Source organism: Lactuca serriola, chromosome 3 (assembly GCF_051521515.1).
Source record: "Lactuca serriola cultivar US96UC23 chromosome 3, Lser_US96UC23_V15, whole genome shotgun sequence".
Classification (NCBI taxonomy): Eukaryota; Viridiplantae; Streptophyta; class Magnoliopsida; order Asterales; family Asteraceae; genus Lactuca; species Lactuca serriola.
The window spans coordinates 31,561,570-31,576,487 of NC_136410.1; the positions used below are offsets into that span (position 1 = coordinate 31,561,570).

At 34.2% G+C, this 14,918-nt stretch overlaps 1 protein-coding gene across 1 annotated transcript; it reads right to left on the reverse strand.

Moving 5' to 3' along the window:
* Positions 1–7,734: 7,734 nt before the first annotated feature.
* On the reverse strand, positions 7,735–10,758 carry LOC145091780 (uncharacterized). The gene is made up of 8 exons (XM_079029573.1): positions 10,296–10,758; positions 9,242–9,679; positions 8,994–9,114; positions 8,600–8,915; positions 8,445–8,517; positions 8,278–8,368; positions 8,108–8,187; positions 7,735–8,033 (listed from the first exon to the last, which is right to left on the reverse strand). Exons 1-8 carry the CDS (start codon positions 10,356–10,358, stop codon positions 7,899–7,901), a joined length of 1,317 nt encoding a protein of 438 aa, XP_078885699.1. The 5' UTR covers positions 10,359–10,758; the 3' UTR covers positions 7,735–7,898.
* Positions 10,759–14,918: the final 4,160 nt, after the last annotated feature.

Below are 14,918 nucleotides of genomic sequence, written 5' to 3' on the forward strand. Positions count from 1 at the left end.
TAATAAATACATTATTATGGGTTGAAAACCCTATGTACTCACCAGGTTTCCCAACCTGACTCACTCAGTTTATTTATGTCACAGGTGTTCTCATGAAGTCACATTACACTGAGAGATTAAAGAGATGTAGATCACTAGTAAGTTCTGTTTATGCTTATGTTTCTGTATTGACGATGACATCCCAAACGTTTTAAAATAAATAAAATACGTTTCTTCGAAAACGTTTTGATAACGTATTTATCATGTTTTTCTGGGAACAAATTCCGCACCATTTTTATGAAAAGAAGTACTCTGATTTTTATAAAGCATAAACAAAATCGGTCTTTTCTGGCCGTGAAAATGGGGATGTCACATGTAACGCCCGCAGATCCGGGCTAGTCAATTTAGAGGCAATAGGGGTCGAAAACGACTTTTCGACAAAAAAGATTATTTAGAATAAATAATCTTAACCAAGTTGTAGAAGATGTCACAGGGTTTCCGTACATATAAAGAACGCCGAAATCCGAGTTATAACGAAGAAGTTATGACCCGTCGAAGTTTCGCGTCGGAACCGGCACGGCGCCGGGAAGCGTAAATAGTAAATTTATGATAGAGCGAGATTTAGATTTAGCACTCTAAACGAAAGTCGTAGAATATGTTAAACTAAGAACTTCGATAAAAAGAACGCCCAAATCTGACTTCGTATGAAGAAGTTACGATTTTTCGAAGTTTCGGATTAGCAGTGTACAGTCCGAAATTCGAATATTAGATCGAGCGATTTTTAGCCGACACAACCTAAACGAGAATTGAAGATCTCATTATTAGTAGCGTAACAATAAAAAGACAGACGAAAATGGACATCGGATGAAGAAGTTATGAGATTATAACGGACCAATCCTGTCCCGGCCTGTTAAAAATATAACTTTAAAAATAAATTCAAAATTAGCCGAAGGAGTCTAAACGAAAGTTGTAGAGTGCGTCTCCACCTACGCATGGATATAAAGAACGTCAAAAACGGAGTTCGTATGAACGAGTTACAAATTATAATAGCATATTTACGTATTAAAATAAAGTATAAATCATATATACATACACATATATATACATATGTATATATCATTAGAAAGGTATCGACGATGCGGTCATTATAAGACTAATGTTGAGTTCTTTCGACATTATTTTAGTACAAATATCTTTAAATCTATTTAAAATAGTATTATAAAGGGGTGTTTAGTTGTTTATATAACTATAAGGTCATTAAGTAATTATGGGGGGTAGTTTTGTAAATTCAATTACTATAAATAAGAGGCTTGGGCTCTCATATTTCTTGCACCATTCTCTTGATTCAAGAGTCTTTCTCTCCTTATCCCCCGAGCATTTCGGTCCCTCGTGATTCGACTTCTCTTTCTGTAGTTTTAGTATAGTAAGGTGAGCGCTGAAGCGCTGCACGAATCTTTCTTAGAAAGATTCAGCGACGAAGTTCTGCCCCTACAGAGCCCGACTCCTAGCTAAAATCCTCTTGTAAGTAAGTTATGCTTACCCTATTTTAAATATAGTTTATATTTAAAATTAGTATTGTTATTATAAATTTATAATAAATATTTGAGCTATTATTATGACTTATATAAGTGTCGTTATAATATCTTTTTAACTACTCGCGGTACGGGGAATCTGGTTTAAAGGGCCGCATAGGGTTGTTGGATTTCAGAAGTGCTATATGCCAAAATGGTCCTGCCCTCCGGTGTTTTATGTCTGGCCCCTGTCTGTACATAGTGGTTGGAAAGTATTGTTTAAACGCTTATATAATAATAATAAGAATAATAATAATTAGTCACGGTAAATATTAGACTAAAATCTAGTGGTAATAATACTAGATTTCGTCGAAGGAAATTATTTTAAAGTAAACGAAGCGCTGTCCGAGTACCGAGTCACCACCTTCTCAAGTGAGTGCATAGTTACTTTCATCTTACACATAGATATGAAGTATTTTATATAAACTACGTGCTATGTGTGCACATTATCTGAATACATGCTGTCTATGCTGGTTGAACGTTTTATACATGTTTTAAAGGACTTAAACTGTATACGTATTTTATATATACGAAAATGTTGGGTATGAGATGGGTAGATGAATGATGAGAGATAGAAGATGACGTGAGTATACATTGGCAGCTACAGACTTAGTGCCTATGGGACAAACACCGATAGCTATGGACTTAGTACCTTTTAGACGTTGGTAGCTATGGATTTAGTACCTGTAGGAATTGGTAGCTATGGACTTAGTACCTGTTGAACATTGGTAGCTATGGACTTAGTACCTATTAGATAAAGACTGGTAGCTATGGATTTAGTACCCGATGAATAGACTATAGCAGCTATGGAATTAGTGCTTTATGAACGAACATTGGCAGCTATGGATTTAGTGCCAGTCCCATAACCCTGGAAGTAAGGGACTTCGGAATAAACGAATGTAGGACATATGACTCTTAGGTTAAATCCTTAAAGAGTAAAGAAGATAATGGGGATGGGTAATTGGGTTGATTGTTTGATTGAACATAATAATTATATTATTGTGGGTTGAAAACCCTATGTACTCACCAGGTTTCCCAACCTGACCCACTCAGTTTATGTATATCACAGGTGACGAAGTGAAGTGACATTACACTGAGAGATTTAAAAGAGATGTAGATCACTAGTGTAAATCATTGTAAGTCTGTTTATGCTTATGTTTCGGTATTAACGATGACATCCCAAACATTTTAAAATGAAATAAATACGTTTCTTCGAAAATGTTTTAATAACGTATTTACCATGTTTTTCTGGGAACAAATTCCGCAACCTTTTTATAAAATGAAGTATTCTGATTTTTATAAAGCATAAACAAAATCGGTCTTTTCTGGCCGTGATTTTGGGGATGTCACATCACACACACACCCACAACCAAACCTCCAACATCGCCTTTATCTCCCAATCACTCAGCTGAAACCGAGACATTTCTAGGAAGGGAAGATATGACTTTCGATTCAGTTTACTACAGTCCCTACCAGGTTTAGAGCGATGATGATGATGATGCTCCTGTCACCAAAAAGCACATCAAGGAACTTCACGAGAAGATTGATAATCTCGTCGCTTCTTCCTCCTCCTCTAGGTCCCATATCACGGAAGCTGCCATTCAGGAGATGGTCGATACTTTCACTAAGGCACACGAAGCCTCCATCAACTCTGCTACTGTTGCTATCGATGCATCAACAAAGGCTTGTGTTGCTGCGACCGAAAAAGTCGAAAAACTATTTCGAGATGCTACCCTCTTTTTGGAGACTTTGCAGGGGGCAGCCGAATTTAATGCAGCGAAGGTTAATTCGGTTGTTGAGAAGCTGACTACTTCCTTTGAAACAGAACAACACCACTTCGCCAGTCTTCGTCAGACCCTAGAAGCAGACAACAAATCCTTCCAGACAACCGTTGAGGATCGCCTGACCAAGCTCCAAAAAGACCTTGCCACGGAAAATTCTGTGATGGATGCGCTTGCATGCAAAACAACTGCGCTAAAAAACAAGAGTCTTCAACTTTCCCAAACTGAGAAGGAGGTTGATTCTCTTCGGTCCGAGCGTGCTGTGATTAAGAGTTGTGTTTCGGATGTCCACGAAGCCCTCTCGAATATCAATGAAGCGCATGACCCGATTCTCAACTACTCGGTGAGGCGAACTCTTGCTGAGAAACTTGCTCCTGCCATTGCCATGCTTAACAGAATTGAGGGGCTTCCTGAGCAAGTGGTCCATCCAAAACAAGGGGGAGAAGGAGCTTCAAAGGGCAGTAATCAATCTCAACCTCCTCCCGTTTCCACAGCTCAATCCCAACCGCCTCCAATTTCTTCATCAGTTCCAACTAAAACAACCGAACCACCAACAACTGGTCATGAATCAGGTTCGGGTGCTCAAGACAAAGGCAAAAAGGTTCTTGATGACAGTGATGGAGACAAGACAAAGAAACCATTGCTGACATTTTGAAGAAACAGGCCAGGGACAAGGAACTGGACATGAATGCTCGGATTGCTAGGGAGGCCGAAGCAAATGAAAGGAGGATGAAGGAGGCTCATGATCTCCTTGAAAGTCGAAAAACCCTATTCCCTCCATGGACTCTTGAGAATCTTGTCAAAGAAGCTATCGAGTCCCCCAGCATCCTCTGGCTTGAACCTGTGATCTCTTTGGACAGGGCTAATTATGTTGAGTCTCAATTCGACATGCCCTTGACCCGAAAGGCATTTATCTTTCATGCATTTCCCCACATAGCTGAAGTCCCTCATCCTCACCCGAAGGTTGATAGGGAACTTATTGATTTCTATCTGAGGTTTGCTCAGCCTCAGTATCAGATGTGGAGTGCACAGAAGATTGTCAATGTTCGGGTCCTCAAACCCTTTCGGGAGGGTAACTTCACGAACGTCAGATTCAAAGTCTTGAGGGGGTCAGATAAAGCCGAACATGCCATTTCTCTCGCTGATCTTCCTAACCTAAAGCCTCACGATTGGATCATCCTGCATAACATCCTCCTCACCAATGAAACTGAATATGGGCCAATCATAGATTACTTCAAGAGGATGTTGGTTTGTTATATCATGGAGGTTGCCAAGTTGGATCAGGAAATTGCTACTGTACTTAGAAAGAAGCCCACCATCTCCCCAGTCGGTTCTGCAAGTGATCTGAGTAAAATGCAGATGGGGAGGATTGATCCGAAGCCAAAGTCGGTTATGTTCACCAGGAAAGAAGGCCAGAAATGTATGTTCGCTTTGGCTGACAAACATCTTTACACCACTTCGTGTTTGGAGCATGTTCTGGGGATCATCAATCGGTGTAAGCAAAATTCTGAAGATGATAAGAAATACTTCAATGACATGATCCATTGGTATATTCATTTCCGACGAACTCTTCTTGCCCTCATTCCTTGCTTGTTCAAAACCATGAAGAAGGTTGATGCAGCAGGATCCAGTAAGCCAAAGTAGAGTCTCGCCCCAATTGACGCAAAGGGGGAGATTGTTGGGTCCATTATGTGTTGCGTCTTGGGCTAGGTCCTTAGCCCAATTTTGTATTCGGATTGGGCCTGTCCATCCGTGATTTAATTATTATGGTTTAGTATTTATAGATGTTTGCATGCATCTTTGTACTTAGCTATTTAGTCGATCATTCAAAGCGATCATTATTTTTATCGATTGTAACCCTAAAAGCCTCTATAGTGGAAGTTCTTCATCGAGCTCTACTGAGGCGTGAATCTATTGAATCATTCAGCTCATTATTGATTCATTCTCTTGTTTGTTATTTTGTTTGCATTATTCTGATTAACATGTGTAAGATCTAAATGATCAAAGAGATTTTCATCTCATCAATCTTCCCCAAATAAAAATCAAACACAATTACATTTAATTATAGAATCTTTAAATTTAGCAATTATGTTATCAATTGAAGCATATCATTTTATTTATATACGAGATATCAGATTTTATAATTAATATTGTTTCTAATTTAACTCCCTTGTTTATAGCTTTTGGCTTCAAAATTCAAACCAGTTTAGTTTAGTTTTTTTTTTTTTTTTTGAAAAAACTCATTAAATAAGCATATCAATAATTCGGTTATTAACCCACAAAATCTAATATAATCCCATTAAATCAGCAAAATATTTGTGAGTCAAAATTAAAGTCAGTATTATTCATAATTTACTTCCCAGTATATCCCACGTAAAATGAATCAATTTAAGATAACAGTTTGAATTTTAAAACTTATTAAATAAGCAAGTTAATTAATTTGAAATTTTGAATTAATATAACTGATATCTTTTTTTTAGATGAGTAATCGAAAATCTCTAAATTGATATCTTAGGATCCCAATTTTTTGGAAGATAATGATTTTCTTATTCAAAAATACTATATATATATATATATATATATATATATATATATATATATATATATATAGAGAGAGAGAGAGAGAGAGAGAGAGAGAGAAAGAGAGAGAATTACATTGAATTGTTTATTCTTACGATTTTGGATTGAGTCGTACGATTTATAATGCTTTTCTTCCAGGTTCTTTTTTTCCTTTGTCTCCTTCTTCTTCTCTAATTTCATGCATTTAATATGTTCTTATTACATGTTATTACTATATTCTTGTTGAGATATCATAAAAGAATTAATCAATCTACTAGAGGAAAGATACATGTTAACATTTTGAATTTGTATTGCCCTCCAGAAACCAACCGTACGCGTAGTCTCAAAGACCATTCCCACATATCTTAATTGGTCTTAGCATTCTCTTAAGTTCAGTTACAAGAATTCATGGTTACACTTATTGAATCAATCCTCTAAACTGAAACTCATTTTTTAGTTAGATGCAGTGACTAAAATGCAAGATTTGTGAAAGTTCATTATTATTTATTAGTATTAACCTTTGACAAATTATGAAACTAATATTATATTTTTGTTCATAACAAGGCTTTTTTTATAATAATTTCGTTGACCGGAAGATATGTATATCTGATTAGGTGTAGCCTGAAAAATCATATTTTAATTCTTATAATAAAAAAATATTTTAGAAATTGACCAAATTACAATGTCTGAGTTTGATGTTTATGGCTATGGCAATGCACTTTAATTGTAATGTTTATCAAATTTCCTTACAAAATATAACATTGCCGATACATATAACAACTTATTGTTGTTTTGGTTTTACATGACCAATATGAAAAGTGTCATATGAGCCTTCATGTGGGTTTGTATACCGAACAAAGTAAATTCATAAAGTTACTACACAACATGTTTTAATCAATGAGTCACATCATGTTGTCATAAAAAAAATATTACGTAAATCATTTATGTTAAAAATTATTGTATTAAAACACCAATTGCTCTAATATAAATATTAAATATTTTTATTTAATAAATTTGGTTCAAAAACTCTAAATGAATCTAACTAACATTTTTTATTACAATTTCACCTAAAACAATATCATCTATCAATGTGATGTGTATTTAATTTATATTATCCGCGTTTAACGCGGGTCATAATCTAGTTTGGTACTAGAATTGAACACAAAAATAAATTAATTAATTCTTTCCATGGAATATCTACACAGACATATTTAATGTCGACTCGGGGACGTTACCGTCCTTTTGCCCATGAAACTAATGTTTCTAAGATTATATTTGATTGCCCGTGAAACTAATGTTTTTAAGATTATATTTGATAGGCTAGCTGAAAAACTAACTTTTGCCTGATAAGCTAGCTGATAGTTATATATATATATATATATATATATATATATATATATATATATATATATATATATATATATATATATATAAATGGTGTTTAGATGTATTAGTTAAAAACTATAATGTTACATTATATAAAACATTATTGAACAAAATTATAGTTGCAATAAACAAAAGCAATAATGTCGTAGTGACTTGTAAGTTATCTAATGCAAGTTGTTCAAGATTAAGGTCGTCTAACCCGCAATAAGGAAGCCAAAATGTTAAAAAAAATAAAATAAAATAAAATAATAATAATAATAAAGGGGATTTTTGAAGAATGGTTAAATGGGTGCAAAAAGAAAGCACCTTCTTGGCTTGTTCCACGAAAGTTCTCCCATTTATGATTTAAAGAAAAAGAAAAAAAAAAAAAAAAAAAACATTTATTATCGCTTAATGTTTTTTCGATGTTCAAAAAAAAAAGAAAAAAAAAAGCCTGCTTCAAAAAATGAACTATTAGGTGCAACTAACAAAATTGCCTTAATTAAAATAAAACAAAATATCACGAAATTCAGGAACAGAATACAACATTTTCATGAAATACAAAACCCCTAATATAAGGCTCAGGGTAGGTTGATTTATATATACACCAAAATCAAAATTAAAATATAATATATTTTTCTCATCAAACATTGTTGGAATCACGAAGAATTTGAACTCGCCAAACAAAGTAGCGAATATACAAAGCATTCAGAGTCATCGCTACTCCAAACCCCAAAATCCCTGACAACATTACCGCATAGATTGCCTTCAACTCAAGCTGCAACAAACAAATACAATACAATTCAATTGACCAAAACACCCTTCTAAAATCAAAATAATCACATCACTCACCCAAGAATAAAACAAGTGCAGAATCATAGCTACAAGTGCAAATTCAAGAGCTGCATAAGTCCAAATATACTCCCTGATTGCTGTAAAATTGGAACAACATTTTAACAACATTAGAATAAAGGGAAATCATGTTGCAACATTTTATAAAAACTTAAAAAGATAAATTATACCAAGAATAACCGAAAATGTAGATGACAGAATGCCAAATGTAAACGAGAATGGAGCAGCAATCACAATAGCTTGAGTTTTCAGGTCACGAATCTGCAGACAAAGAAAACAAATGTTTAAAACTGGACATGAATACATGATTGATTTAAAGGTGTCATTAATGGCTTACAAGAAGCTGCTCGAGGAAGAAGAAGTAGCATATTGTACTTATCAAAACTAGCACCACAAAATCCTGCCATGCACTGAATACACAAACATGTAATTCTCCATTAAAATTTGAAAAATTAATGAAGCTTATATAGGTTAAAATTAGGGTTAAATTACCTTATTGTTCCTGAATTCAGATGCTGTTGATTTTGTGGATTCATATTCATGGTTTGTCTTTGAACATAACTTGGCATACGAAGCAAAGTTACTGGTAAATTTGAGACTTCACGACCACAAACATCGCAGTTTTTGTTCCCTTTAACACTAAACCATTTAACTGCACATTCTTCATGAACAAGTCTAAGCGCACCTTTGCAACTGCATTCCATCTTCAGTTGATTACCTTCATCACATGAATCAAAGCAGATTCTGCAAATCGCTTCTTCCTCATCAATCTCTTCATCGTTCTCCACTTCAACAGAACCGATTTGATCTTCATTTCAAACAGAATCGTTTCAACAAAATTGGACTATGAAAATCAAATCGCAAGTGTATACAATCAAAAACGTACCATTAGCACTGTCGGCTTGATCATTATCCTTACGTGCTGCAAAAGAAATTGATCTTACGATAACGATGTTTCGCCCAGGTACAGAGAGCGACCTTGAAACCGTCGCTTGAATCGCCCCAATCTGCACACAATTTTATCGATTTATGACTGTAAACCCTAAAGCCCAAAGTTACAAACTAGCCCAATAAACCTAAGGGGCTTAATTTCAATTTTAAATCTATATTTTTCAGTAATATGATCGATCTTACCTGTGATTTCTGTTGTTCGCTGTATGTTCTTGCGGAAACGGGAGTGGTGGCTGAAGGAGAAGGGTTTGATGATGCGTGTTTGACTGGAAGAGATGTGCATCGTTTCCAGTGTAGATTGGAGTTGGTGTTGGAGACAAGAGGGCTTACAGGTGGTGGTGCGTTTGCGTCGGAAGGAAGAAGAGAGCTACTTTCACCATTATGAGGAACGTGATCCTTCTTTTTAAAGCTTAAACCTCGAAAAATGCCCCTAGAAGATGAAGATGAAGATGAAGTACCATTGGAGGCGATACCAGGAGACTGGAGTGAAGTTTTTTCACGCCGATTACTGCTAAAATGTGCGTGTCTTGGAGGTATGTTCAGGGACAAATCTGAAAAACGAGTGCTTTTTCCATAATTTTTAACTTCATTTGTGGAGGATTCCTTCTCACTGGTATCAACCTGTTGTGTTGTTATTGAAGCATTCATATTCATATTTGGGGAAGAGAAATTGCCATAACAACAACAACAACAATAACATAAAGAAATTGAAAAAGTATTTGACTTTTGATGAAAACCTAGAAGTAGTCAAAGACTTTACACCTACATTATTATATTTGCAGAAATTATTCAACGTTTTTTTATGTGGTTTGCAATCTTGTATAATGTAAACAACTATAAACTTGTATGTTGTAACAATCAAGAAGATGGCATGTACTCATACAACAACGAGCTTGAATGGGGTTTTTATTTTTCAGAGAAGAAAAATCGCCTTTAAAAACCAGATTTGGAAGCTAACGAGATTCATTACAATCCTGCTATTCTTTCTTCACAAACCCTAAAGAATCGATCCTAATTTCTCATCCTTTTGAGAAGAACATAGGTCAACAAGATGTCAAACCGAACAAATAACAACTGAGCAAGGATTTAGCAATTTGAGCTAAATCTCAGTTGCCATGAATAACATAAAGAGCAGATTATACAAATGAGTAAGCGATTTAAGCATAAGGGTTACCCAGAAGCAAAAATTACAAAACAATCATAAAAGCCACAAGCAAGAAGATGACAAAAGAAGAACCTCTGAAGCATTCCTGTCGTCTTCATCGGCAACTGCGCTGCTAATTTCATGCGATGTTTGCATCTGATCTTCAATAAGCGTAGAAGCTACTCAAACAAAAGGGATTGGAGCACTGTGAATAATTTTGATTATCAGTCCACCACTCCAAGTATTCAAATCGATTTTGGAATACTGTTTCTTTAATTTCAAAATTATTATGTTTTAATGTCTTTTAGAAATTATTTTTATCAAAAACATCGAGTGGTGAATAGAATTGAAACAAGCAAATGGACAAAAAAATGAATAGGATGATGATGATGATGATGATGATGATGAATTATTTATGCTAGGAACGTGAAAAAACAGGTGAAAGGGATTTTGATTGATCCAATTTTTTTATTTATGTGAATTGGATATCAAAATTTTTATTTATTTTACTGAATTTAACAGAAATCAATAATATTTTTCTCTATCTTGATATAATATAAATTTTAGTTTAGTAATCCCATTATTCAAAAAAATTAATTAATAAAACATTTGTAAACAAAATATGGTTGTTACTGATATTTTTATGACTAATACGTGTAAAACAAATACATTACTCGTTCGCTCTTGTTTACTTAATAATGGGTCATTGGCTTCCTACTTTAAACTTTAAGGTTGTATTAATTTTTGATGTGTCGATGTTTGGGCATTTGTTAATTATGAATTTTAGTGTTAGTATTATTTTTATAAACTAATATGTGTCCACTAATCATATTATATTTTCACTTTTTTATTAGTGTTACTTTTTACCCTCATTTAGATTGACTTTTAGATTGTCCCCGCCTAAATGTTACATCTCTCTTTTTTTAGTATTTGGTATGAAATTATGGCATATATGCATAAATAATATAAAATCAACGTCATAAATGTAAATAATCAAAGAAAACATTTCCGAAAGGTCCCATTTGGACCACAAACCTAAAGAGAATAAGTTGTCAATAATCAATATTATTACTTAATTGTTACGACATAAAAAGCATATGTGGAAAATTGAATTAATCGTTACAAAATTGTATGCAACAACCACATCTCTTTTGAGTGGAAGCATCAGTTTTTAAACTTTCAGATTTTTTTTTTCCGAATTGGTATCCAGCTTAAAATATTCAAACTTTACAAAAGGGTGATTATAATTTATATGACTAAAAACAATGTGGAGTATGACTCTGTAAAGCATGTATTAATAAATCTGTTACGATTTTTTGAAAAAACTATATAATCTCTTTCTGAATTTAAATTATTATGTTTTGTCAAATTCATCAGCCTGTTTTGAAATGACAAATGATTTTACCATTCGATACATTAATCTTGTTAATGCACAAAAATCAAATAACTATAATAGATATTTTGTTGGGAACAACCAACACAACACTGTCCATCAAATATCCAGAAACTTGTTGATTACCAAACCGATCATGTTTTATGTCCCTTCTTTTTCTAACATGTACCAACATAAACAAAAATAAATGAGACTAAAAAATGTTACCAAATCCTTGTCATGAGGCATAATAATCTTCTTATTTTGAAAAATCAAGGTTAATTATGTAAATCTTTTCTTATATAGATGTATTAATATTTTGTTTGCCTCTTAATTTCAATTGCGTTGACCTCACCTTCCTTTTCTTACTTTCTTGTTTTCTTTCACCTTTCTTCCAAGCAAAAGAAAATAAATAACAAGGAAATATTGATTAAGACACATCCATACCATACCTAAGAAAGACAAGTCATAATTCATATTCCTAAGATAAGCAAATCATATCTTATCTTATCTTATGAGAATTTAAAGTTCAGTTGAAAAGGTCTTGAACACGGTAACATATAAAATCCCAAAATTTTAACACGGTCTATAAATATAAAAGTTTAAACGAGGATAGAGTATGAAATATCAAAACTAAGCTTATATGAGACCAAATGTCATGTCCCTCGAAGTGGAGAGAATTGTTTAGATTTCTTTTCTCAACTATACAAATGCCTTGAACTTATGAAACTTATCGGTTTTACATCAACGAAACCATTTTATTAAATTATTAAAATACCCCTAAACATTTAAATTCGTTATTTTGGTCATTAGTAAAACCATCTACATCAAATTGATTAATAAAATCATACATATCAATACAATAACATCGCTTTTCATTATGTCATGTTATCAATAAAATCACCGGCATCTACTAAACGGATGCTACTATATTTGCCCTCTATTTTTTGTTGTATTTGATTAAAATAAGGCAAAATTGTAAAAATGGTTCTTGTAGTTATAAAAAATATTTGGTTTTGGTCCAAAAATGTTTTGCGATAACTTTTGGATATTTTTTTAGTGATTTTGGTCTCTATACATTTAAATTGACTATAATGTCTTTATAATTTAATTTTTCAATTTTTAATTTTTCTAACAATTAAATTGTTTAACATAGTAACCAACGGAAAGAAAAGCCTCTCTCTCTCACCGAAAACCACCTACAACATCGAAAACCACTGTCACAATCGTCATTCTCTCTGACAACCACCACCCCTTTCTCGTCGGAGATGAGTTTTTCAAAAGCCTCTCAATCTCCGTCGTCATCTTAAGCATCTTCCTCTCCGTTGCCGAATCTAAAAACCATCGGAAGCCTCTCAATCTCCGTCACCAGATTTAAAGTCTCTATCTCTCTCTCTCTCCCTCTCTCTCCGGATCGAAAACCCTTCCGAGATATGTTCATTTACACCGCACACCTATAAACCCTAATGTTGGAGTTCGGAGACGACGCTCCAACTACGAGGGTGGCGTTCCAAATCTACACAAGAGAGAGAGAGAGGGTTGTTTGGCTTTTTTTCAGGATTATGATGAGAATGTCGGCGTTCCAGTAAGGAGGCGAAGGGCAGTGGTCGGTTCGTTGGTAGTGATGGTGGTATTCTCTTTTTGTGAGAATGAGAAGGTGAAATATGACTAACGTACCATGAGAGAAAGAGAGAAGTGGGATCAGTATATTCGTCATTTTGGGATGATTCTGGACCAAAAACATACATACACAAATATAAATATATATATATATATATATATATATATATATATATATATATATATATATAGAGAGAGAGAGAGAGAGAGAGAGAGCAAAACCACATACTTTTCACAAGTATATGGACTATTTTTGCAATTTTAATTATAAATAATTAATATTCTATAACACCATTTTTTATAATATTCTTTTTACCAAATACAATCACTCAAACACCCTATTGTTATTAGAAAAAATTACAAAAATGGTCCTTGTGTTATGCATTTTTTTTGGGGTTTTAGTCTAAACCCCGACTTTTTTGGATTGGTGGTCCTTTTGAGCTACTTTGCTTGCAGTTTTGGTCCCTGTCCAAACTAAAAAGACTATTATATCCTTAAGGAGTTTATTTTTCATTTTTCTTTCACTTTTTAATATTATTATTATTATTAAATATAAAAGTGGGCCCTCTCTCTCTCTCTCATTTTTCTCTCTCTCTCTCGTTGATTTTCCAGATCAATAACAAAACACACTCAGATTTTTCCACGTTTGTGAAGAACTTAAACATGAACCTTTGAATTTTCTGCAAGCCTACTCAAGAACAAGATAAACAAGACCAGGTGTAACAGACCAAAGATTGACACATCCCTTTGTGAGCCGTCGGAGTCGCCAGCCATCTTCATCAGTAATCCTCAACTTTCCGGCAAGAAGGGTTTCAAGATCTTCAGCTCCATCTTCAACGCCGCCACCACCACTGATCAATACAACCACCACACCCAAAAGATATGCCCACAACCACCGGTCAAATCGCCACTAGTGTTGAACCTGTTTGAAAACCCTCAGATCTGAAAGCCGATGTCATCTTGAGCTCGTCATCGTTACTAGAGACGAACCAAGATCTGAAGATTTAGGGTTTTTCCTCCAACACCACTTCCATGTTCTTCCCTTCAAAAAACTTATTTCTTCCCTATAAAACATTGGATCAAACTTAAATTCGAAGGCAAAACAAGATCGATGTATCTAAACAATGTTGTTAATAATTGGGGAAAAAAGATTTATATAAGTAATATTTTGTAAAATCGGTGTATCTATACAGTGGGTGTCCACCTCTGGCTCTGCTTCCACCATCTCTCACTTCTTTCCAACAAGTTCTCAAGCTTCTCTTTGTAATTATGCATTTGTATCATCCCGGCACCGGTGGTGGCCGGGATGGGTTGTTTATTGACGTCTATGGGTTTTTTTCGGTGAGTACTATGCCTTCTAGGTAGGTTAATGATTTTGGGGCTAGGTGATGTTGGTGTTATGTGCCATTTCACCATCGTACTTCTTGTTGACATTCTTGTCTAGCTGCTTCTTCAATCACATAAAGGGTTTTGAAACGAATCGAAGAAGGAACAAAATTTGGTATATGTTAAAAGTACAAAATAGTCCCGAGATGAATGCATTTTGGAAATTTTGTACCGATCTGAGTTTTTGTTCCAACACAGAGAGAGAGAGAGAGAGAGAGAGAGAGAGAGAGAGAGAGAGAGAGAGAGTGTGTGTGTGTGTGTATGTGGGCCCTCTTTTATATTTTTAGTTATTAAATTATTAAAACAAATATTAAAAATGTAAAAATAAAAATAAAAGG

What these genes read in the sequence shown, in the direction of transcription:
- LOC145091780 (XM_079029573.1), bottom strand. Translation starts at nt 10,358, where the DNA reads ATGCAAACATCGCATGAAATTAGCAGCGCAGTTGCCGATGAAGACGAC. An exon ending in TCAAGCCGACAGTGCTAATG is followed by an intron (nt 8,916 to 8,993) that starts GTACGTTTTTGA and finishes TTTGAAATGAAG; the next exon opens with ATCAAATCGGTTCTGTTGAA. An exon ending in TACATTTTCGGTTATTCTTG is followed by an intron (nt 8,188 to 8,277) that starts GTATAATTTATC and finishes CCAATTTTACAG; the next exon opens with CAATCAGGGAGTATATTTGG.